This window comes from Parasteatoda tepidariorum, chromosome 10 (assembly GCF_043381705.1).
Source record: "Parasteatoda tepidariorum isolate YZ-2023 chromosome 10, CAS_Ptep_4.0, whole genome shotgun sequence".
Lineage (NCBI taxonomy): Eukaryota > Metazoa > Arthropoda > Arachnida > Araneae > Theridiidae > Parasteatoda > Parasteatoda tepidariorum.
The window spans coordinates 32,107,135-32,134,526 of record NC_092213.1 but is presented as its reverse complement, the minus strand read 5'-3'; the positions used below and the strand labels follow the sequence as shown (position 1 = coordinate 32,134,526).

The window sequence follows — 27,392 nt, the reverse complement described above, 5'->3', positions numbered from 1 at the left end:
TCACTTACACAATTGGAAATCCGTCAATGATCAGTCAGTTTCAGATGCAACCAATAGGACTACGTTTTTATTGGGAACGGAATACGAATTGTCCAATAGAAATAACGCAAGCGGAAATTGATTAAATGGTTGTGGAACACTGATCCAGTTCAGCCTCTTGTGTGAAAATCTTTCTAAAATTGAAGCTTAATTTCGCAAATATGGCTTTTTTTCAGAACGACCTTTTACGCCATTTTGATAATTAGCATAGAGGGTACTGGCTAAACTCGACCTTACAGTTATGAGTAACTACAGACACTCGATGCAGTTATGAAAGTAGCATGTTAATTAATTGAAAAAAAATATTATTTTATGTGACGACAGAGCCTTCGAAAAACTGCCTGAACCACTTAGTTATCACGGGGCCTGCCATCTTGGACATTTAAGTTAAGGAATAGCTACTACTTCCTTAGTTTGATATCGAGAAAAGGTAAAGTAAGACATATAAAAAATATCCATCTGTAATTTTAGAACACCTACTTCAAGGTGATTTCGGTCACTAATTATTTAGCTCTATTTTTAAATTTTTATTTCCTAATTTTATAATTATTTATTGATGTGTAATTTTCAGAGTTAATGCAATAATTGTCTAAAATTAGCAACTGCAGTTTTCTGATGGAAAATTAAAGTTTTCTCGTAGTTTCCTGACCATACTTTGGAAATGTCACCAAACAGAACTCCAACACCCTATCCCGTTTTCAGAAGACCGAAAAGCAACACTAAAGACGAAAAAAATGTCGAGAAAGAAGATTTAAAAGATTACTGCAAGGATATGTTGGCGAATTCCATGCTCACTGGAGTTCCTCAAATTGTATCTGCTCCCACTACAAGAAGCAGAGTTTTCAAAACCTTTGTCGTACTTGGCAGCTTTACTGGGTTCGTATAAACAATAACTCTCTTTTTGTTGTATTTTTCAGGACTAAGTTTTCTAAATATTTGAACACTCAAATAAAGACATAAACAGTGTAACATTTACAAGAGTCAAACTATTCATGTACAGGGAGCAAGAAAAAAAATTTTTTTTTGTACATAACCTTCTGAGACACATCTTCCGATATATTAGGCAACATTTGTTAGAATTTTATTACTTAAAAAACTTTACAGGGTAATTAAAAATGAATAAAGTGATTACAAACTATTTAATGAAAAAGGACATATTGATAAAATTTACACAGAATGTAGAAGGAACTTCAAAATTTTGTATACATGCGTCAGAGACTTTCCATGTGACTTCCCTTGGTCACATGGACGGCATCTAGGCAGTCGTCGCTCGTAGCATCATCGCTCATAGGATGTCAAGTCCGGAGATCTTGGTGGCCAAAGCAGAAGACATCATCTGCATCTCTACTTCGACCGATCCAACGGTTTCAAAGATGTTGATTTAAAAATGTGCGAACCATCGTACCCTGGTGTGAGGGTGCTCTGTCTTGTTGTGAAATACAATCCGTAGAATCAGTATCTAGCTGTGACATCAACTGTACCTCAAGCATGTCAAGATAAACATTTGGCGTAATACTTCGCTCACAGAAGTAAAAGGACCGTACAATTTACGTGATGAGATCTTGCAGAACGCATTAACTTTCGCTGAGTCACGTTCATGTTAAATTGCAGCGGAAGGCTTTTCCGTACCCCATATTCGACTGTTGTGTCGCTTAACCTTCCCACTTATGTGGCAGGTAACTTCATCGCTAAAAATGAGACGATCAGCCATTGTTTCATCCTCCATGCTTTCCAGCATAAACGTAAAGTAGTTCATACGTTTGCCGTAGTCTTCCTGTTTCAATTGCTGCACAAGTTGAATTCTGTACGGCTTCAGTTGCAGCCCGTGTCTGTTTGTGCCATTTGTAACTCCTTACTGCCTTCGTGGATTTCGTTCATACGTGCTGCGAATTCTTTTAACGTTTTCCGCTGAAACACGTGACCTTCCGCTACTTTTCCCTTTGCACACACATCCCGTTTCTTCAAACATCCCATGCCATCTGCGTATGTTGTTCCCATTTGGAGGTTCTGTAACGCTGACGAAATCTTCTTAGCACTTACTTTATCCAAATCAATTAAGATATCCTAATCCTCATGTTCCACTCGTTTAAGAGGTATTTAACTACATATTTGAGATAATTTTCCTGGAGATATAAATAAGATAGATACTAAGTATCATAGGTATATACTTTTCCCTCATAAACTACAAATAGAGCCATGAATAATTTCTGCTTATTTTACATTTAATTTTATAGATTTTTGTATCAGACGTCAGCCTTTTTAGTCATCTACTTCTCGTACCCAACGTTAGTAGATCTTCAAGTTACCACTCCACCTATGATTGATCTACCTGCTCTAACAATATGCAATAGAAATGGGTATGATTTCATAGTATTTTATTTTTTGATCTATGAGCACTAACAATGTGCAATAGAAATGGGTATAATTTCTAAGTACTTTATTTTTTGATTCACCTGTAATATGCAATAGAAATGGGTATGATTTCAAAGTAATTTCTTTAGCAAACTACCATTCTTAACGAAATGCAATAAAAATGGATATAATTTCAAAGTAATTTAATTTTTGATCTATCAGCTTCAAGAAAATGCAATAAAAATAGGCATAATTTCAAAGTACTTTATTTTCTGATCTATCTGCCCTAAAAGTATGCAATAGAAATGGGTATGATTTCAAGGTACTTTATTTTTTATCTATCTACTCTAACAATACGAAATAGAAATGGGTATGATTTCAAATCACTTTATTTTTTGATCTACCTGCACTAAAAATATACATACGAGATAGTATGATTTCAAAGTACTTTATTTTTTGATCTATCAGCTCTAACAATATGCAATACAAATGGGTAAGATTTCAAAGTACTTTTCATTTTGATCTATCGGCTCTAACAATATGCAATAAAAATTAGTATAATTTCAAAGCAATTTATTTTTTTATCTATCTGCTCTAACAATACGAAATAAAATTGAGTATAATTTCCAAGTACTTTATATTTTGATCTACCAGCTTTAACAAAATGCAATAAAAATTGGTATAATTTCAAAGTACTTTATTTTTTTGATCTATCTGCTCTAACAATACGAAATAGAAATGGGTATAATTTCAAATCACTTTATTTTTTGATCAACCTGCTCTAGCAATATGTGATAGAAATGGTTTTGATTTCAAAGTACACTATTTTTTGATCTATGATACTCTAACAATATGCAATATAAATGGTATAATACTCTAACAATAATATGCAATATAAATGAATAATACTCTAACAATATGCAATATAAATGGGTATGATTTCACAATACTTTACTTTTTAATCTATCTGCTCTAATAATATACAATAGAAATGGGTATAATTTAAAAATATTTTATTTTTAAGATGAACAATATCAAAAAATAATTAAGTAAAAATGATAATCTGTAAGTCAACTTTTCATATTCAATTACGAAGTTCAAAAAAATTTTCTTACTTTTAAATATGCACAACTTATTACCTACAGTTTGTAACTTTCACTCATAATTTAGTGTTAATAAATATTATTCACTTATTACACACACTATCATTTATGGGTAATTACTACGAATAATTAATTGCAGCTAATAATGCTTATTTTTATTATAATTGACAACAACAAATTATCAACTGGAGTTAATAAATGCTAATAATTAATAAAAATGTATTATTAATTAATTCTACACTCTGAATAACTTTATTCTAATAATGGGACTTTCGTGTACAAGAGGTCTTAGAACTTTTTGTTACGAGTTTAACACTTGAAATATGTTTGTCAATTAGTTCTGACCAATTATTAATGAAAAAATCTGGGGAAAAAAGCTTAATATTAAAATTAGTATTTTTCTTCTCTTTATTTATAAATTTCATTTTTGAAAAAAAAATCGGTTGAATAGTTTTCAAAAGATAAAAATTTAAAAAAGAAATTTAAAAGAAAAAAGAAATTGAAAATAAATTCAGTAAATGCACTTTTAAATATGAACATGAAAGAACGTGTGTTTCCAATTGTCAAGCGACATACTTTTCTATATACTGTTGTTGTTGTTGGCGTATGCCATTAAAGCAGAGGGGGTATGATTGTTCTTGTTTTCCAGTGGCGCCATCTATGGTCAAGAATTCGAATTCTGCCACTCCCATACATCACACCCGTTTATAGGGTGGACCCATTCATACATCCACAGATGGTAATTTTGACCTGAATCAGAGAACGATCAATCTCCAATTCAGTACACCCAGAGGTGTTGATTTGTTATGGGAACATGGAGGACTTTGAGAGTCGACAGATTTAACGTGCATCAGTCACCATTTACTGCACGGGGAGTCTTCGACCGGCAGGGATCGAACCCACTACCACTTGGACATGGGCCCAGTGCCCTACCAACCAGGCTATCCCGGCCTCTTTCTATGTACTAAATTCCTCATACAGAATTCGTTTGAATAAATAAAAATAAATAAAAGAATAAATAAATAAAATCAAAATATAAAAATCAATGAATGGATCAAAATAAATGAATAAAATAATTAATAAAAATTAAGTAAATGAAAAGAAAAAAATTATTGTAATTTCCTAGGTTTTAATAATATTTTAAATTTCATTAATATTTTTTAATTACAAAGAGAAGCCTTATTTTATATTTTTGAAATCTTACTCTATATTTTATTAACAAAATTAAAAATTCAGTCACTTTAAGAATGAGGACATTAAAAAAGAAAAAGAAACCAAAAATATCTAAGTAAAAATAGTTGCCCTGAAATGACAAAATGAGACTAATTTTGAGTGATAAAAATAGAGCAGAAAAGTCAATAAAACAGACACCACCTGATGAAATGCAATTAAGGTAAAGAGTTTGTAAAAAAAATTTGAAGGTTATTTTTAAAAAAAATGTCAAGAGCACTGAAAACAAGGACTAAAGCGAACGTTCAAGAAAATTAGTAATAAAACTTTTATAACATGAATTATGCCAGATGAAGAGTTGATGTTGAGAAAAATAAGATTTCGAAACCTGGAATTGATCTACTCAATAATATTTATTACCAATAAAAGAATGTAAAAAATTAAAATCTATTTTCATCATTCAGCTAAAAGATTTTCTCAATAATTATTATTACAAACAGTGTAATAGAAATTGTAATTAATAAAATAATTTTCATTAAATGTGCTGTGACATTTTGTAACATGATTAAAATAAATGAAACGAGATTCAAGGGCAATCAGGTGAGCTGAAGCGTCAGGAGTGGGTTGTCTTTACAGAAATTAAATTTTCGCCCAAGGTCCTAACAATGTGCAGTGTTTTAGAATTGTTGATCTCTTCATGACGAACATATTGATCGCATTCTTTTATTCTATATTTCAGAGGGCATTTGTTTTTCATAATCATCTTGATCATTCATGTGAACATAGATTATTTAGTGAATGATCTTATTTCTACCCAACCTCTGCGGAAAACACATTCCGCCCTGATTTGCCTCCTTTGGCCGCCAGCGATCTCTTGGCTATCATGGTTTCTTTTCCATTTTTATTCCCACAAAATTTCCTTGAGCTATATTGTTTGCAACAGTGCCATTTCTTGTGTTTAATCACATCTGTTTCTGTTTTCGCCCATCACGTGGTGTCATTATGATGAGTGTCATGTTTCAACAGTTTGAAGTATATCGACCTTACTTCACTTTCACCTATGAAGAAAAGAGATTTTTTTTAAAAAACTTTCTAATGCATTATAGTCTTTAATCGCAAATTCAGCGAGGAAAACATTTCCTATGTTGACTGAATTTAAAATTTTCAGAAATGTAAGTTTTTTTTTGAAAATAAATGTTGTTATTGACTTTTTTTTTAAAAAAAAAAGGGTGAAATATGAATTTTTAAATTTGATGTAATTTGTTTTAGACTCAAACGTACAAACTATTGTAAAATGAAACCAGAGAACTGCGAACCAGTCGAATACGCTGATTTTTTTTGTCAGCGGTATCCAGAAGCGTGTGAAAATGGTCGTATTAAAGGCAATTCTTATGTAAGTAGTGCTCTTTGAAACTGTTTCGTTAAACACTTATATCAGTAATTAATTATCCATTACGCCCTATCTCAAAAAGTTAAAATAACTAAGCTTTTCCTGGGGGCCAGTCACTGCTTTGAAAAATTATCAGAAACATAATGTGCTTCATAAATTTAATGTACTTCGAAATTAAATTTTAAGTTGAGAAACTACTTTTTTGCCATTCATTTTTTAACATTTTGTTCTAAAAGAGACCCCCATTTACCTATTGGCATCGTTTTTTTTCTTGCTTCAACTCTAACCTTTGGGGCCGTGTCAATCAATTTGGGACCCTCTTTAATTGTGATATTCCACTGAATTGCTATTGAAAACTATACAGTATGAACTGTAGGTTAGAATTTCTGATTCTTAATTAAAACAATAAAAACAAAAATATTGTTCAAATGATGAAAATCTCTTTTAATCACAATTCAAGAAGTATTTATGGGATCTCTCTGGTCCCATCATTATCAAACATCGGTCGCCATAGAAACGTATGCAATGACGACGCATGCGCACTGTTTACTGTTACTCTTGAACACAGTTGAAAAGTGTGTTAACGTCCAAATAAAGTGCGCAAGTCTTAAAACCCAAAACAAGACCCATTTTGACAAAATGGGTAATATTCATCCCCTCGGCAGAGGATCAACTTGTCTTTGGTTCATCCTCAGACCGTCACCAATAGCCCATTGTGCAACTCTAGTGCGACGTAAATTAACAACAACAGCCAATGGGCAGTAAAATAATTAAAAAAAAACGTGTTTTGAAAATTAAATGATACGACGAAAATTTTTAACTTTGGCGAAAATATTGTAACTTACCTACGGCCAAGAGCGTGCTGGACATTATTTCAGCATTTTTCCCAATATCCAACCAAAGGTATCCGCCAAAAGAAGTGGATCTGGTGTTATGGTGTGAAGGGCTTGGCATAATTCGGCTTGGGTCTCTTAGTTCTTAGTGTTTGGGTTTCTTAATTCTGTGGCTGGTAACATTAAGTCTAAGATATATATGGATATTTTAAATGATGTTGCTCCCTCAAATCTATGGCAATATTTTAGGGAAGGCAAATTTTTTTTTACTGGATAATAGCTTTATCCTTACATCAAGACTAGATTAGTAAGACATTTATTTTTTTCATAACCGGCGTGAACAACCGACCCAATTTTGGATTTAGGATTATTAATGTTTAACTCAGTAGCCTTGCAATTTTCAACCCAATTCAGAAGATATAAGAATTCCTGGATCAAGTAGTGGGAGAAATTTGTCTTCGTGGAGGACGTTTTTGATAGAACTAATCTGCATTTGCGTTACGGCAAGGGGACTCTAGCCCATGATCCGTTTACTACTGAGGAAATTTTATGTCAGCACTACTGTCGGTGCAAGACGGATGCGGAATTCGTATAGACCACGAACCCGGTTTACCCCAGTGGAAAGTGAACGCTCTATTCCCCGACCCACCATGGCTCTGAGACATAGATTGACGAAATGGATGTTCAATTGGACATCCATTTCGTCAACCAATGAAGTAGACAATTAATCAAATTTTCATCTTGTGACTTAGCCAAGTTAACTGTTAACCAATCAAAGCTTATGCTGTGGTTAAAGCTTCTTTATACGCTTAGCTTCTTCATAAAATCCTCTTTTTGCTCTGAATTTTTTAAAAAAAAGAAAAGAAAAAACGGTTCTAAAGTGAGGGGAGAAGTTTTCCCTTTCACAAACATACACAAAACAGAGCTTGTTAATTGAACCGGTTGAATCCCAACTCTTCCTTGCTGAGATCACCTTACTCATGAGGGTAACATGAACATTCAAACGTAAAAAGTTAAGAGAGTCTCCCCAGCTGTGCGTACTCTGCCAGACATTCGTCTGGAGCTGTAGCGGTGACATATATGGCAACGTTACTTTTAAAAAGTAACGAGTAAAAGTACAAGTATTTTTAAAAAATGTAAAAAGTAAAAAGTTCTTATTTTAAAAAGTAACGAGTAAAGAATACAAGTAAAAGTACAAGTACTAAACAAAAAAAGTAACGATTTAAAAGTACATTTCTAGGAAATCGAAATTTCAAAGTAACCTAAAGTTTTACTGAATAATATTCTTATGTTCTTTAATGTTTTTGCAAAATTGTTGTTATTTGTTTAATTATTTTTCATTTTGAAAGTTACGGACATTAATTTCTTTTTAAATTCGGAAGAATAATATAATATAATTTTGTAATATAATCATATAATATAATTTTAAAATCAAACATAATTTTAATATCAAACTTCTTATTAATTTGCACGAAAAAAATTTTTTATCTATTGATTGTAATTTTTAGTTTATTATTCTTATTTATTTAAAACCATTGCCATTTATTTAAAATTGTTTTACTCTATAGAAACGCATTTTAAAAACACAAACATAAACAAAGCAAACACGTGGTTTCTGATAGCTTTGTGATCTTTGAGCTAGTAAAAAATAATTGAATGTGCAGTATAAGTTGAAACAGAAGGTATTTANTCGTTGCTATCTTAATACGGCACTAAGTTGAATAACATTAGAGAGATTTTGCATAACGTTTGTTTGGCATTAACCGTGACGACAACCTTGCGTTCTCTTCCTCAGCGATGCTTTAATTTGTAAGGAAATATTTGCGCATGAGCTGTGAAGCTCAAGAATGTTAGAGTTGGAGACAGCCGTAATGCTATACAAATTATCTATGTTATCGAACTTTTTGAACTTGATTACATGATGCAACTTGAGTGGTTTAACACCTTATTGAGGTTGCATCAAAGTTGCAAAGTATTAATTATAGTTAAGGGTTCTGACATTAGGGTTTAATGTTAAACCATATTTCCTTTGAGAGAAATAGTTTGGACAGCGATGGAAGCTTTGTGATAAGTGCATATCATACGTTAATATTGATGATTATTACATTTGAATTTCCTTTCCAGTTTCCGACGCTTGAAGCTCAGTCTGAGGAAGTGACGGCCACACAAGATATGATACAAAAGGCAGGACATACATCGTATCCTCTCATATCTTCGTGCCATTTTGAAGGACTGAATCGCACGCATGACTTTTGCAAGTACGTTTTTCAGTAATAAATATCACTATTTATCCGAGCAACTAATTTGTGATTTGTGGTGGCTGGGTGGCGCAGTTAGTTTGTCGTCGGCCTTCTGAGCCTAAGTCTGCGGGTTCGATCCCCGGCCCAGACATGATTATGCGGCATGTAAAAGATCCCTGGAGTGCCTTATTGGCTCTCGGCATTTCCGGCAAATTACATTCCTAGTGCACTTTAGCATCCAAATAGAGTTTCGGTGCTGCCATCTAGTGTGGCAGAAACTAGACGTTCAAATTAACATGGCCAACGGTATCTCACCCATTGTGGTCGTTCTGAAAGAGTGGATACCACTTCTGGAGAACACACTAGGTCTGCTCATCGGGAATACTGATTGTGCAGCTCATTGGAAATAAAATTAAAAAAAATTATGATTTGTATGTCATGTGAATTTACCATTCGCACTCCGCCAATTGATTAAAAAAATGTATAATGTCCAGAAAAAAACAAAAGCACTCAAAAAACAATAACATTTGATCTAACGATTAGATTTTCATGTGTTAGGAGTGAATCTTAAATGTGAGGGTGAGGGTGACCTCCAATATGCTAAATTGGAGGTAAATAGGCTAAATTGGAAGTCCAATATGCTGAATTGGTGCAGACGATATTTTAAGTTACGAAATAAGACACAAAATTGAATTTTCTTTGAGAAAACATACTTTTTTTCGATGGGTTTTGATTTCTGACCCCCGAAATATAAGGGGGGTCACAATCCGGGAAATATGGTTGCAAGAGTTTGGTCAGGAGAGCAGTAAAAAAATCTGACTCATTAATGATCTTTTTACTTTTTGCGCCTTTCATATTTCGAGAACTTTTTAAGTGAATTGAAAGAATTTTACTCACATTTTTTAAAAATTCCTTTGTCCAAAGATAATTTCACGTAAAAATTTCTTTTAAATAATTATTTATTATTTTTTGCTTATTTATTTAATAATAGTCGAAAATTCGCATTCAAATCTTTACATCTTTTTACAGTTTTTATAAAAACTTCTGAATCTGTAATTTCAGAAATACAACGTTTAAAAGTTTCGTCTTTCAAGACCTGTATGGCAGAATGAAGAAATGCTACATAATTAATGCCTTGTGGCAGGAAGCTCGCCTAAATCTACCCCAAGTACCAACAAGAGCAGGTATGATATTATTAAAATTTTACACCTATAAAAATTTAAATAAGTTCCTCTATTCTTCAATGTAAACTATTTCCTTTATTGTAAACTGCTATTTCTCCATATACTATAAATAAGATAATTAGCCTCTAAGACTTTCGTACATTATTACTGGGCAGAAAAATCACGAAATAGTTAGCTGATATCATTAATAAAAGTCGACGCCTGGTGGCTGAGCGGTAGCACTTCGCGCTGTCGTGCCACAGGTCTCTGGTTCGATCCTTGAACCGGGCAAGGTTGACTCAGCCTTTCATCCCTTCAGTGGGTCGATAAAATGAGTACCAAGCTAAACACTTGGGGTTCCACATTGGGTTGACTACCCAACCGGAACATCTGATCTTGCACCTCAGAGCCCAAAGGTCAAGAAAACTGAGAAGTTTTCCTCCACAGTAAGCCTTTGTCCTCTATGGGCTGTCGTGCCATTGAATTTAGATTCGTTAATGAATGTCACGTTGGTATTGATCAGTTAAGGGAGAAAATTTTTTTTGCATGAGATTTTTATTTAATAGATCTTAAATACTTTTGTATCTCTAATTTCAAATCTGCAATCGGTTTTTCCCTCCAAGCGGCAGATTTGTTTAAAAATTACAATTTTGTGTATTTCTTTTATCTAAATGTACAAGTTTATAAAACGTTATATATAACAGGGGTCGCGTTAATGTAGGGGAGTTAAATGCACATCACTATACTCCGTTTCACCTGAAGCTGGCTCTGGAGAGAAAGGCAGGTAGACCGTATTGCAGCCGTTATCATGGTAACTGGGTTGTTCTAAGATAGTTGGGAGCATGAGGTGGCAAGGAAAAAAAAGAAAAAGAAGTGGCTAATATGGTTCATTGTAGACCTCGCCCAAAGTTAAGCTGTCAAGATAAGGATAATTGCTTTCAGGTGCGTTAAAAAGCCCCCCTAGAACGGGCTTGGCTTAATACTCCCTTGGCATGATAGAGTTTATTTCTCTTGGCGCTTTTCTTATAACAAGGTTACTATTTCTCCTGGTATGAAGAAGGATTTTTCCTGTCCGCAAGTGTGTAATCGAAGTCTTAGTCATGAGAGGGAAAAGTCTTAGCTATCAGAGGGAAAATTTTCTAAGAATGAAAGAAGCTTGACCTTGACTTACCACCATTTCATGAATAGCTTATCTTATCTAGCGAAGTGAAATAGATTTATGTAGTGTTTCTGAAATTTTAAATAAACTATAAAATTTCAATTATCAGAACATTTTTTTCTAAGCATTGGAAGTCGTTATTAACAATCGCATTAAATAAATATTTGAAATCTTTAAGAATTTTTTTAATTGTAGTTCAAATCTAATTTTTCATTGAGTACAATTATTACGTCAATTAAATTTAATGAAATCGATCATAATGTTATTACTATTATGATTAATAATTNAAAAACACTCGGAAATGTCGTGTAATGTTTTAACTCAAATCCCTAAAAATCCCTTGCGCATCCGAAAAATTTCGCAAGTTTCACTCTCCCACTAAAGGAAGAATTAATCAACTATGTCTCTCAAAACGGAGGGAAATCGGTTTTCCATTTGAGACCCTTTATCGTCATTGGCATCATAAAGATTTGGCGAGTAATCTTCTACGGGAACAGGTGCGGTTTTTCAATAGAGCTCCTCCGCCCACCTCATCAATCATTCAGGTAGGGGAGAAACTTTTAGGCGAGATCTATAAGACAGCCCTAATATTGGCGTTAAAGAAAACGAAGTGACGATTTCTTTTTTCTTTTTTTTTTACCAAGAATCTTACTAAAATTTAGAACAAAATACAGAAGAGAACAAGACAAGATCAAGAACGCTCCTCTATTGTAAACTGTTTCGGAAGAGATGAAAATAAGTAAGAGCGTGGTAACATTTCCGGACATAGGTTTCTATGTAGTTTTAATCCTGATGATGTGCCCTAACTTCCCTGGAAGATAAAATTTTTAAATTTGTACATTTAGAGAAAAACATACACTAAAAATGTCCTTTTTAAAGAAATCTGTAGCTTTAGGAGCAAAACCAATTTCATATTTGAAATCCCTACGCCTGAATTAGGCAAGATTTATGTAAATGCAACAAAAAATTTGTTTCCCAGTGTTATTTATAGATTCATTGTTTAACGGTATTACCTGCAGTAATTGTTTTATATCCATTCTCGACGCTATTCTCTTCTATTATTAAGATTTTGATTATTTTTCAAAATTAAATTCTTAAGACTAAAAGCGTTGTTGCTTGCGTTATAAAGCAACTTTTACCGTACAGTGAAATATTTCATGATAAACAACTTTATTTACCGTTCTACAATCATTAAAATGTAAAGTCATACTATTTACTATTTAAGTTATACTATTAGTTATATTTATTTTTATAATTAATTTTATGTAGAACTGCGACCAGTTAATTATTACAAATGAAACGAATACAGATAAATATTTAAAACTTCAAAATAATGTTGAGAATCTACTTTCTGCACCATTGCAAAATATTCTTAAGTGCAAAATTAAAAAAGTAATTAAAAAAGAATTTTAAAAAAATTGTGGATGAAGTTGAAAAGTTAGAGGTTTCAATTTTATTCTAAAATAATCCAGAAATTAACTCAGGATGCCAAATTTGTGTCAATTTTTGTACATGACAATCGTCGTATTTTCCCTCAAAACAGCTCTCTGATTTATCCTTATTATTTTCCTTAACCTTTCATTCCGTATCCAGGGTGACAAAACAGATATCTTTCTTCGTAAGAGATTTATTTTACTTTGTTTCATTTTCAGTCCTTAAGATGGTAATAGACTTGGAGCCGGATGAATATTTCAGAATTGATGAGACGGTGACTGGTCAAGTGGCCATTCACTCTCCTTGGAATATCCTCAACCCTTTCAGCGAAGGATTCTTACTGAAGCCAAGAAAAACATACGTCATACATCTCAAAGAGGCAATTATTTGATATTTATTTAAATTTATTTATTAAATTCATTCATTAAATTTACTCCACAATGAACTTTTGTCTTATTTTGATTGTTTATTTGAATTTGAGAAAAATCTTTTAATAACTAGATTCCCTTATATTAAGTAGTGAAATTTTTTACTGTGTTGCCATCTGGAACTTTATTTAAAATCTAGCAGGTGATACCAGCTTTTCTCGAGTAATATACTTAAATAGCGTGGAATTTTAAATCACATGCAATATTTTATTTCTTACTTTTTTGTGCAAATCTATAGAAAAGTTGCTGTTTTTCGATATTTTTTAAAATTATTTTATTTAACTAGTGGGCTGCGCCCTCTAACGCTCGCCAACCCCCGAAAATTGCAACGCAATCTTGTATGGTTTGCTTTGCAAATCAAGCTCGCTTCGCTCGCTACTAACTTAGGTACATTGCGAATGCACAAAATTCTAAGAATTCAAAACAATCATTCAAATCCATATAAAAACCTATTTTTTAAAAAATAAATTACATCTTTTTAGTAAATGCTAAGTCATTAAAATAAATTCGAAATCAAATAAATGACATGTAATTAACTAAACCTATTAGAAATGTGCTATAGTATAATTCGTGATATAAATCAAAAATCGTCAAATAAATTCGTAATATATAAATTCGTGAAAAAAAGCGCTTTTGGCAAAATACTAAAATAGAGATCTATCGACAAAGACTACTCACTTCTGCCTAGCTTAATAGTATGAGATTGCCGCAGCTGATGCTCTCTGGTTATTTCAGTTCCTGTTTTTAAAAGCGCTATATGTTGAGCCACCTCAACTAGATTTTTCATGTGACATTTTTAGCGGCAATCATTGGTCGATTCGCCGTGTAAGAGAAATAGTAACGTAAACAAAACAAAGCAAACGTTGCCACCGGCGGAAAAGAAATACAGCCAAAACTTGGGAGCCACGTAAGAGAATTATATATATTAGATTTGCTTTGTTTTGAGGGAATTTGATTTTCAACCTTCAAAATATGAGAATTAGATTCATTTTGAAACTTATGACCACATCAAAGCAGTCAAAATCGACGTCAAAAGTTTACCTCCTTCCATGGTCTTTTTTTCTTGACGTCAATCAATCTTATTTACCAAAAAATAACTTACAGCAAAATAATTATTATATACTATTATTATTGCAATATATATTTTATATACTATTTATTATATTCTTATAATAATTTTTAAGACTGAAGACCAAAGAATTTTATATTTATTCGTAATGTTAGATGGCAAAGTTTAAAAGTAAAACGAAATCAATTTTTTATTTGAATAGTTTTCCAGAAAGATAAGCTCTTCGCTCATTACTTCATGTTTCTGGCAAGCCATATGATTCTTCTTCTTTTTCTTACAGGACATAAAAAATCTTTTACCATATCCATATCAGACGAATTGCACAGATTATATAAAGACATGGCAGATTAGAGGTGGGAATGGACCACTATCAAAAGAAGTAATATATTACGAACTATTTATGATTATAAATGATGTGTCAGGCGTTACACTGATAAAAATTTTGGAGAAAATTATGCTAAGACATAGTTTGAGTTTGCAGAAGCCTTAATGTGGTACAAGTTGGAACATCGCAAAAATAATAAAATAATACTCAGTAAAACTGTTTGTTGAACGATATTATCTAAGCAATAAAAATGGCGGCAACTACTTTGCACCAAATGTGGTGAAGTGAAACATCGCAAATAATTCTTTGGTGTTTGGTGTAGTGAAGTATTTGAAATTTTGCTTTTCTTTTGATGTTAAGTGGTCGGGCCATCGTGGATTTTCAATAACGCTAACATTTTTATAACAGATATGTGCATGTACATATTAATATTATTAACAATAAGACAGATTCTTAGACTCATATGTGTATACAAAAGAGTTAATTATTTTCCCGTAACAATTTAGAGTATGAACGGTTAGTTTAGAATGCATACACAAACGCTAATTCTTAAAATTAAATTAGTTAATAAATCAAACATGCACATCGTACTGAGAGAATACAAAAGAAAAATTCGAATTAGGCTTAATGGAACATTAACTGATAGAAATAAAATATTATAAAATTATACATTTTACAAAATAAAGAAAAATATAAGTGTCTTTGTTACACAACTAAAACCAAAGGCGAACTTTCGCATGTGTTATAAACACACAGTTATTATAGATTGACAAAGCTTCAGCACTCAGTATTGCAGATGAATAGCACACAGATGTGCAGAACAACAGCTAACTCTTGGCGATTTCTTACTTGAATTCAGCAATCTACTGACCATATCCAAACTACGCCAAAATTGGTATTTTTGGAAATAATTCATGAAAAATGCGAATGCGCATGAGTTTGGTGAAAGCCGTAAACTGTGATTGCAATAATTCAATCACCCCTTTCCCTCTTTTATAATTAATTGTGATTATCTTATACTTTCTTTCTCTTACATTTTTATAAGTAAATTTGCAATTTGTTTTTCTTGTTAAAACATTAATGTGAGACTTTTGACTGTAGGTTCTAGCGACTTCCATTTTTTTTTTTAAACTTAAAATAAGAATAGCGATAGCGGTATAGTTTACATGCTGTGTCGACATTTTTACGTCATAAAACATAATCATGTTAATTACGCATTAAATTTATGATTTTTGTTTAAACAGATGTGCATTGAAGAGTGTATTTTAAATCAAACGATGGACAATTGCCAGTGTGTCTTAACTGAAAACTTGTATCCACACAATTTCAAGTTTTGTGGTGAAGGTAAGCATTATTTTAAAAACCAAAATTAAGTTCAATTTAAAGATGCTTCGCAATTAGAGCTATATCATCAAATACTTATGTATTTTAGTCAAGCTTTGCATGTATGCTGGGTTTAAAATGAAATTATAATGTTTATGCAATGTAATTGTTATGTTAATGAAGTTGGATGCTAATGATTATTATATGAATGATAATGTTTTAAAATAAAGTTATAAAAATATGCAACCTATACAACCTGTGAAACTTTTTATTTACACTCATTTTATACATTTTTTATTTATATACATTTCCATGAAATTATTTATTTATATATATATGCTCAATGCTGCAATGCGTTAATAAGAACATTGTTACGTTTTAAGCTCCATTATGTTTAAACAAATGGCTCAAAGTAAGTCTTTTTTTTATTTATTAGTTATTTTTATTTATTGCTTTTAGTTATTATTTTATTTAATAATAAGCGAAAAAACTTTGAATTGTTAGTTATTCGATTTTTACATCACTTTAAAAATTTAACTTTACAAAGCAAAACTAAAAATTTGTTCGAAATCGGCAGAATTATTCCTCAGAAATCGAATTTTAAAAAAGTCGTATTTTTATTCTATTATTCTTTAATATTCTTCAGCCAATTTTTGTTATTCACGTACCAAACTTCTAATCATTGTTGAACAGCCGACCCAATTTTTTTGGATTTATGACTACCAATGTTCAACTCCGTAGCCTTGTAATTTTGAACCTATCCAAAAAAAAAGGAAACTCCTGGATCAGTACCCCCAGAGGTATTGTTTTGTTATGGGAACATGGAGGACTTAGAAACTCGACACGTTTAATCTGCATCAGTCACCATTTACTACACGGGGAGTCTTCAGCCAGGTCGGTTCGAACCCACGAACTCTTGAACATGGGCCCAGTGCCCTACCAATCGGACTATCCCAGCTTACTTGCCAAATTTGTTATTCTAGAGTTAAACTCTGTTACATACTCGACAGCCCTAAATATTTGGTCGTCAATTGCGAGCTGCGGAGTAAAATTTCACTCCCCTCAAATGGTAAATAATTATCCGATAGACAGGGTGATAGTAAAATAAATCCAGACATTTAATTAAGTACTATGAAACTACTGGACATTAATAGACTTTTGTTTCTGGAAAACAGGTTGATACTGCTAAACATTTTTTACCAGAAATCTACTGGATGCTAGTATTATCTCTTGATGTTAGATACTATTAAATGCTAGTTAATCTTGTAGTTAAAATCTATTGAATGCTAATAAACCTTTGTTTTTTGAAACCTTTGTTCAATATAACTAAACATTTTTTGCAGGAAATCTACTGGGTACTACTATGTCTTTGTTACTAGAAAACTATTGTTGTTAGACAATTACTGTTTACAATTGCATCAATCGTCTGAAATATATATATATCAAACGCTGGAAAGAAATGTTTGGAATAATTACAAAATAAGATTTAGAAACATTTCAATTCAAGAACTTTAAAATAATCTAAAGAAAGTTTGTTTATTTAAAAAAAAATTAATAAAAAAATTAATTTAAATAAAATAAAGCAAAAAATAGTGCAAAATTTCTTTTGAAATAAATAATATTTTAAATCACGGTATACGTTCCATCCAAAATCTACGCCTCAATGTTAAAATAGTTCCGTTTAATGTAATAAAATTTATTATATAACAAAACATTTGACAGCACCTTCTATCTAATACGCTTAGCTATTAAATTTAAAAATTTTGATTTAATAATATTTTAGTAATGAAAGCCCCACACAGTTGGTATTATTTTAAGATCTCCCCATAAGTTTTCACGAATCGAGTGCTATTAATACAAATATTATAGTTCGGCTTCTTATCGCTTGGAACACATTTATTTTTGAATTAATACACTGTAAAAAGTGCAGACTAATATCTCTACGAATTTGATGTTCAACAGCCCAAAAAATTGCGATACGGAACGCTTTTTTATCTTAACCCAAAATTGAGCTTTCATGTATAATTTAAAGGGTGTTTGAAAGCTTTAAACACCAAGAATGCAAAAACTTACACCAAGATCAGGCGCCTTTACACCATACTTTAAATATTTGACTTTACAAAAATTCCAATGTTGGCGCGTTTCGATATCGTCTGAAAATACTTACAATCGATATCGAATTGGCGACCATTTGCGGTCATCTTCAATGTTGCTTTTCATCTACAGAAACTATGAATCACCACTAAATATATGTATGTATGTTTTTAATTGTGTAATAAGGCTATTTATATTTTAATTTTAAGTCTCTGTAAACTGCATTAAATAATTTTATAATGTGTAATTTCTATACACTACTGCTCTGCTAAGCCTAGATCGAATCCGTCTTAATATTTCTCCTGTATTACCCGTGCTTTTGATTTACAAACTAATTTTATTTTTGAAAATTAGTATATTTATGCAACCTAAATTAACGACTTTTATTTTGTATTGTCTCGTAAAAATAATTTTACTGATTATTATGTGTATCATATCTTAGGGCGCTTTTTCATTACACGACACGATAACGACAAAACGGATCCGATTGTCGGCGAACGACATAGAGTCAAGTAAAATACATGGTCAGCAACGGCGCGTTTTTTCATTCACCGATACGATAACGATTATGTCGTATCCGACAAGGCGATATCGTTTGTCGGAATCAAATGTTGGTTAGGCAAGTAAGTTTTTCCTCAAATCGTGGCGATTTTATTAGTTGTTGTGTTTCTTTCCTGTTTTATCTTCTCTTTTGATCATTATTTTATTCTTTTAATCAATTTTAATCGTTTATTTGATCATGTCAAATATAAAATTTGAAAATAAAAGATTTTTATAATTTATTCTCATGTCTGGTTATAAATTTTTAATTTTATGATGTAGCATTTTTTACATTATAATAATTTTGAAAGACTTCACAAAAGTCTTATTGAAAATTTTTATAAATTCATTATATGCTTTAATGAAGAGATAGTATTTTTTATAATGGTAATGGTTTGACAAGATGGCAAATAAAGACCTTATGTATTTCAAACAGAACTCTATCTAACTACTGGTTTCTGCTTGATTGAATAATAAAAAGTCTGTTCCCTGATTCAACTGAAACATTTTTTTGAAACATGATAGAGCGGCTTCATAAGATAAATTTGATAAAACTCATTTAAAAAATCATCTAAAAAGATTATTCTAAATTAAACTAATATTTTAATTCGATTAAAAAAACGTTAATACTTTGAAACATTTAAAGAATTTAAGTGATTACAGAATAAATTAGCGAGCAGACGCCATCTCAAAAGCCATGTAAAAATTATTCCTCATTAACATCACTCTTGTTCTTGGTTTCTCTTATTCGGACGTAATATAAAAAATTTATTTGGGACTTTTTGTAGCTTATGAAAAAGCACATAAAAATCTCATTCAACATATCTTGCCTCATTTATTTTGTGGGTACTTCAGCACCCACGAAATAAATGTTGCAGAAGTTGTGCTAATGCGCCAATAAAAAGCAATCCTGTTATTCGCACACAGCAACCCCGTTTTCGCACGCTGTTATCTTTTGGACTCCTTGTTGCCTTGTTTGCCGATTTCTGACGCCAATTTTTAGTGCTACGAAAATGCATCTTTGGGATTTTTCAAAAACAGAACAAGATGTAATTTTATTTTTTTAGTTGCGAAATATTTTATCCAAAAAAACGAAAATGTACCAATTCCCATGACATGAAACTTTATTTTGGTAAACGTACGTTTTGGAAATGTAATTTAAGACAGTCTGATCAGCAAGTGAGGCTTAGATGGTAGCACAATTTATTCCGACAGTTGGAAAGGTTATCAAAGAGAATAGAAGGATTCCTACTTACTAAGGTTTATCATAAATACAAATACCTTAGCAAGTAGGTATTTGCATACATTTTATTAATCCTGATACAGGAGTTCATAATACACAAACAGTTGAGAGAATAAGGGGCAGTGCTAAATGGTGGAACAAAATACATAGGGGGACAGCGAGACATCATTTGGAATCTTATTTATCAGAGTTCATATCTTCACTTTGAAACTAAACCATGGTAACTCAAAAAAGCAAGTTTCTCAAGAGAGCGATTTATAACTTTTCAGGAACTTCCTCCGCAGGTTGTCTCAAAGCTATGGTGACTACTACAAAATAGTTTACTTTAAAAAAAAACCTGTTTCTTTACATTTTTCAATGAACCAGGGCAGATTCTTGTAGCATTTCTAGTTTTGTGGTAATTTCGAAATAAGTTAAGGTACTTTGAGTTGCAACACTTTTCTCTAAAACTTTTATTAAATGTGGAGAGTTATTTCAAAATACAACGATATTCTTCAAAATATCCTCCCGAATATTACATATTTCATTTCAAATTTTGACGTACAACAGTGTAGGGAAAGAAATCGCTCTCCAGAAAAACTTGCTTTTTTGAGTTACCATGGTTTAGTTTCAAAGCGACGTTATCTCCTCCAAGGTTTTGTTGCAATTGGCACACTGCTACACTATTCCCTAAAACTAAGATGGCGAATCGCGCCAATGCGATTACGATTTATGTGCTCTCTAAATTAATTTTATGGAACTATGAAGATAGCACTTTGTTTCTCTAAAAGGGTGATTTTTTAACACAAAATGACTTAAATAATTCATTTTTCGATTTTTTTGAGTTACTACGGTTTAGTTTCAAAGCGACGATATGGCGACAGCATCTGATGAAAGAAAAGAGACTGTTTTTTTGAATATATGCAAAACTCTATAGCGGCCCATTTTCCACCGAAATTCGATTGACTACTTTGATTTTAAACAAAGTGTTTTGAATTTTTAGATTTTAAATAAAGTATTTTATTTCATGATTCGTCGCAAAAATTTTAGGTGTAGATTGGCGGCACTTAAAAGCCGCCAAATCTTTAGCTGCGGTAGCGTTAATACATAAGTACCATTTCGTGAACCCAAAAACGTTTCTGTACTGCTAGCTTTTTTCTTCTAAAATAAAGTAAGAAGTTTGAGACGACGAATATCATCCGGCATATTTAAAATTTGCAAAAAAAAATCACAGCAGAACACAAGCAACTGCTCATTCAAGCTCGAAACATTGAATGAACAAGAATTTCTACTTCTCGGACGAACGATATCGGACAAGTGAAAAAACAATTGCTTGAACGATCCGGCAACGACATTGTCGTTCACACATTTGTCGTCCGATTTTGTCGGTATCGTGTCGTGTAATGAAAAAGCGCCCTTACTGTAATTATAAATTGCAGCGTTACTGAATGATAAACATGGGGGTTGGTGGCGAATACTTTACACCAAGTAGTGTAAAAGAACATTCCAGGTGTTTCATTGCATCAGGAACTATCCTTGGATTTTGATGCAGTTGAACCTTTAGTGGAACACTATTTTGATGCAAAGTAGTTATCAGCATTTTAGTATTCAGATTCACAAAAATTTTTTACAATATTAACTAATCAATTTTTTTTTTAAGGCAGCGTCACATAAAACATTTTAAAATTTAGCAATTAAAATATGACATAATAAAAAAAAATTGTACATTTTTTTACCCCAAACCAAATGCAATAACTATTTTTTTTCCTTTTTTGCAGAAATGGACGATTGTCTTAACAGTATTAATTACACATTTTGTTATGTTAGATGCGCTCCTGCCTGTCAGTAAGTTTTAAATATTCTACTTTCCTCACATGTTTTAAAATAATCATAATAATTTAAAATAATCATAATAGTTTAAAATGCTCATACATATTTTAAAATAATATTATATCTTAAAACCGAATTCTGTTCGTGCAAATTGACTAAAAAATAATTTTTCTCGTCCCTTTTTTTTTATATAAATTATTGATCAGCTTATCTAAAGGCCGTTACTTAGCTATAATGGGAATTGCATGTTGGTTTGCAGGACCAAAAATTATTTAGGCAAAAGAAAAATCATGAAAAGTATAATCTAATATCATAAAAGTATCATAAAAGTATAATCTAATGCCTTTCAAATATGCTGGAAAATGAGACCGTAAGATTTGCTGGTGCTTCGTTGCCCGTTTAATTCATTCGCTCAAGATTTGATCTACAGAATTGAGATGATGAGTGTTTCAGCATTTTATTCACTGTCACCCTTACATTATTAATATTCTTTTGCATATGGTTATTTTGCATGACAATCGAGACAGTCTACGTATTCTCCCAGCGCAATGAAATTTGTTGCCATCTTTTGAGAAATAAGGGTATTAATAGCATACTCATCATGAAGATGTTGTCTGTTAGGCAATCTCTGATCTTCTAAAACAATGGTTGTTAATATTTTTTCGGCAATGGACGTAATCAGCATTCTTCTAGCAAAATCTTTACTTTATAATTAAAGTTCATAGCGAGCATGTTAACAAAAAAAACTAATAAGTATTCCAAAATTATAAAAATAGACATACTGATTCCTGGTAGTGTACACCTTAGGGCAGTGTTTCTTAACCTTTTTGATATAATGGACCCCTTTTAAAATTTTTTAAGAAGTCATGGACCACCCCCCTGTGAAAAAAATAATTGCAATAAACATCAATTATTAGAAAACAACATTTAATTTTATTATTTTAATAGTATAAAAAATTTTTTAAATTAAAATTTTTAATGTGAAGGTTGCTGCTGCTTTTCCTTAACTAATAAATTGAATTGGGGGATGGTTTTCGACAAAGCAACGTGCATATCATGTTCAACATTCAATCGATTTCGATGTTATGTTTTTATTGTCACTATGGTGGAAAATCCCGCTTCGCAAAGATATACTGTGGCAAACGGAATTATAGCTGCCATAGCTCGCTTTACAAGCAATGGGTAGGCTTTCAAACGTTTTAAAAATTAGTAGTCAGCGGACCCCCAAATTATAACTCATGGACCCCTTAGGAGTTCATGAGCCACAGGTTAAGAAATCCTCCCTTAGGGTGAGGGTTTAATCCATACTAAAAAAATATCATAAAATAGCAATAATGAAATAATGATAGAAAAATAATAATATTGTTTTTCTTTCAGTGATAGGAATTTTGATTACGATATAAAAGAGGAAGACGTAATGAAAGTAAGTTTTTTTTGTATTGGTTTTAAAAATTTTTTTACCTAGGAAGAGGAAATCTCGATATCGCTAACTTCACGCCAACAATACGAACATTTCAATAGTCAAATTGGCAGATTAGCTGTTTTGGCGAGGTATCGATAATATTAGCCATAGCGTGAATCATTAAATTTTTCCATAACTATAATGACCGATAACATTTTTTTTAAAAAAATTCCTCCAAGATCATTTTTACATTTTTTAAAACACTTTTTTGCATATTTTTAGTTAGTTTATTTTACACGTAGTTATTTAGTTAGTTTATTTAAACATAGTTAGTTGTACCCTCTGTCTTACCTGGTATCATCTTTGAGTGTTTATCCTTTTTAGAGAAACTTTGGTATACCTTAGAACATTTTTAATCTTAGAAGCCTTGAAAGGGGGACACTTGAACTTTTAGTCGACTATTTTAATTATTCTATTCTTATTTTAGTCTTATTTGTATTTAATGCGATTTTTCATATTTTTACCATTTGATGTTTTACCTGACCTTACTTTTATGTGTTTTTACCTGTATTTTTGACACTTTTACTGTTGGTTAATTTTAATCACTTAGATGTTTTAAGCACTTTTAATTTTTATTCTGTTTTATTTTTACCATCTTTTCGTTTTTGGGATTTTTCCTATGTGTATCAATCTTTTCAGTTTTGATTTTACTTTTCTGTAGTTTTGTTGTGTTTAGTTCACGTGACAACGGGTGAAATCCTTATCCGCAAACTCCTTCGGGGGTAGGTCGGTTACTATTAGTCTTACACATAGTTATTTTATAGATAGTTTGCTTTTAATGAATAAACGTATTAGATTTACACTATGGAAACCTTTACAGACACTATGGAAACCTTTACAGTGAATAATAATTTACATAAAGAGGATATTATTCAAGAAGTAAATATCGAGGTACAAAAGGTTATATGCCAATCAGAATTGTAAAATATCTAAAAGTCCTTTTAAACAATAAAATATTATTTCAATTCAAAAATTTAAAGAAAATATATAGAGATATCACAAACGGGTTGGTCGCTATGGCCTCCCGCCACGCGCCAACCAACCAAAATCACCCTAGTGATATTTTTCCTCCATTTGTTGCTGAGGGTGGCAACGGGTGACTGAGATTGGGCCATGTGTTTTAAAAATGTAACCAAGTTGTGTTTTTTTAGAAGGGAGATTAAACAAACTATCTCCTATAATTGTACGATGTATAAATTGTGTTTTAATATTTTTAATAAAGTCTTATAACTGAAGCTTTTAAAAGTGTTATAGAGAGAGAATTATTGATTGTTACGATTCTTATAAGCTAACTTTGCAAATTTTATTCTTAAAAGTTCATTTAAAGTGGTATTGGAGAACTTCAGAAAGTTTTATCACGATCTTTTTCATATTTGTTGCAATCTTTTTAAAACCATAAGTATAGTGCGCAAAATAAAATTAAAAAAAACCTGACCACTCAGATCTTCACGCTTTAGGACTCGATCTTGCAGGTTCGAGAGGGGAACCTCAAATATGCTAATTAATTAATCAGACCATATTTAAAATTGCGAAATCAAACGTAAAAACATACTCTTTCTGAACAAATTACATACCGATTTTTTTGACGGTTTCGTATTTCTGATCTCCAAAATATAGGAGGAATCAAGTAAACTGGGAAATATGATTCCAACAGTTAAAGGGCTGCGAATCCACAGTTTGAACCTCTTAATGTTAATTTTACTTTCTCCGCATTTCTCCATAACTTTTTAAGCAAATCAAAAAATTTTGTACATAATTATAAAATTCGTTTATTCAAATACAAATTACGTTTATTCAATACGAATTTTATCCAATTTTCTTTGCATTCACTATTTTTTTCCACACACAAAAAATAACTTTTAGTGAATGTTTATTATTTTATTTAATAATAATCGAGCTGAATTTTAAATATATTACTTTTTTTCAAATTTCTTTCTCTCACAGGAACTATTCGACCTATTTGGCTCAAATGTCGTATTTTGTCATTTAAAATTGCATTCATTAAAATGATGTAAAAAAGTGCAGACTTTATACATCAAAAATTATTCGACTATTATTAATTAAAATAATAAACATTTATTATATTTTTTTAGCGTAAATATCTTCAGATAAGCGAATTTTATAATTGAGTGCAAAAATGTTTCGATTCATTTAAGAAGTTCTTGAGATACAGAGAATACGCAAAAAATAATAATGACATTGAGACGTCCAAACTCTCCTGACCAAACGTTTTTAACCTTTTTCCCAGACTTCAGCTACCCCCTATATTTCATAGATCAGAAATACGAACACATCGAAAAAAAATGGAATGTTCATTCAGAAAAAATTCCTTTTTGTGTCTGATTTCGTAACTTGAAGCATCGTCTGCTCTAATTAATTAGTATATTTGAGGTCACTCCCTGGAACCAATATGATTAAGTCCTAAAACATGAAGATCCGATCATTTGATCAAAAGTTATTCTTCAGAATGTTATTTTTTTTTTATTTTGCGCATTTTGTACACACTAATTTAATTTAAAAAAAATAAATTAAAAATATTTTAAAAAAAAGACGTTTTCACTTCGAGAAAGATTTGGAAATAATGCGTCCGTTAAGGGTGAATTTTTTAATTATTTTTTATTTTTTTATTTTCAGGATACGAGGGTCGGGCATGCCGTTACGCATAACTGGTAAAATAATTTTCTTGCAAGCTCATGTAGGAATTATCAAATTTCTTTTATAAATTCTATTGTTAACTTTTGTGTTTCAGGAACAGAACGGCAATTCTTCTAATAATTTTCAAGAGAACAAATGTCAATGTATTCAGATACAGAGCGAAGTATGATGTAAGTTATTGAGTAGCGTGTAAAGGGCGTTTTTATTTTTATTGCTGCATGTTTAAACAAATTGGATTGTCGGTTTATTCAGCGAAATTCGTCACGAGATCATTTATAGAATGTTTCATATTTATAACTCTTAATATACATTTTTTAAAGTCCCTGTTTAAAATAAAGTCAAAGGAGTATCAGAAATACATATTAGAAGTTGAAAATTAACATTTAAGTAAGAAAAAATATATTCGCAATATCTGAATAATAATTATAGAGGATGACTGCTTTAGAGGCATCAAAATTTGTCAGCTTTTGATGTTTCATATGTTTTCATATGTTCATTTAGATTTTTCATGCGTTTTTATTTTTTCCACGCCTAAGTAATTTTCGTAACCTATAGGTTTATTTTTTTACTTCCTTTTGAAAAAGATACTAAAAATATAGGATAAGGGTGACAACTACAAATAATTCTTCAAACTTATGACATTTATATTTTAGTCCTTCATAAGTTGTTTAAGTCGTTGCATTTTTCTTCCTGTTTCTGGAATGATATACTCTAATCAAATCCACTTTGAATTTCTTTTTAAAGCTCATAATCTTACGAGAAATAATCTCAACCAAAAAATAATGTTTAATTCAGAAATAATCTTCCTTTTTTGTTTAATTATTAAATTATGTTTATACAAACGTATTTTTTTTAATGTTGAAACATTATTTATTTTCCTTTTATGGAAAACTACCTAACTATGAATGGCGAAATCTAAAATGAAATCGGTTAAATAATGAAAAAAATAGAAAATGAGGAAAAATATATAATTTTTTTTAAAAGTTTTTAATTTTTGAGAACTATTAAATCTACTATGAGGAAAAAAAGTGTACAATAAGAACTAAAAGAATAAGGGGACATTTAGATTGCATGTTTCTAGATTTTTGGGAACACTAAAATACTCGGTAATTTTTACCGAATTGCTTTTTTATTGATTTTACAAAATTAACAATGTAATATGTTTTAATAATATGGGATAAAATTTAGTAATTTTACCATGATACCACAGAGCATGGCAATATTCAGTTAAATTTACTTTTCAGTTTTGTATTTTTTACTAAATGTGTGATACTATAATTATACATACATATATAAACTATAATTGTGATTACCAGAATTTCAGGTAAACCATTACCATATGAACGATAAAATTACCAATATCGTATATTTTTGTTTTAAAAAGCATTCCCGCCACAGCCCATTGTGAGTCAGGGAGCCAAGACTCTACGATTTCGTAACCAACGGTATGATTGTGGCAATGTGGTTAGCACTGCACACTGACCACCTTTACTTCCCAGAAAGGCTGGTTTCCATTTATCTGAAGTTGGGTAGGGTTCAAGCAGTCACTAGGAATCAATCG

At 31.3% G+C, this 27,392-nt stretch overlaps 1 protein-coding gene across 2 annotated transcripts in view; it reads left to right on the top strand.

Moving 5' to 3' along the window:
• Positions 1-27,392, top strand: part of LOC107437741 (acid-sensing ion channel 1A-like) — a 39,322-nt gene that overhangs the window by 7,219 nt on the left and 4,711 nt on the right. The window contains exons 2-13 of one of the 2 annotated variants that reach the window (XM_071186868.1): positions 669-915; positions 2,274-2,396; positions 5,934-6,057; positions 9,012-9,145; positions 10,190-10,311; positions 13,102-13,262; positions 14,661-14,759; positions 15,950-16,049; positions 21,663-21,729; positions 23,092-23,137; positions 25,811-25,845; positions 25,926-26,001. In XM_071186868.1, the coding sequence (XP_071042969.1) occupies positions 701-915; positions 2,274-2,396; positions 5,934-6,057; positions 9,012-9,145; positions 10,190-10,311; positions 13,102-13,262; positions 14,661-14,759; positions 15,950-16,049; positions 21,663-21,729; positions 23,092-23,137; positions 25,811-25,845; positions 25,926-26,001 (1,302 nt within the window). In that variant the 5' untranslated portion in view covers positions 669-700. Of the gene's footprint in view, positions 1-543; positions 916-2,273; positions 2,397-5,933; positions 6,058-9,011; positions 9,146-10,189; positions 10,312-13,101; positions 13,263-14,660; positions 14,760-15,949; positions 16,050-21,662; positions 21,730-23,091; positions 23,138-25,810; positions 25,846-25,925; positions 26,002-27,392 lie in introns of those variants that run through there. The other variant, XM_043038707.2, reaches the window with a different exon arrangement.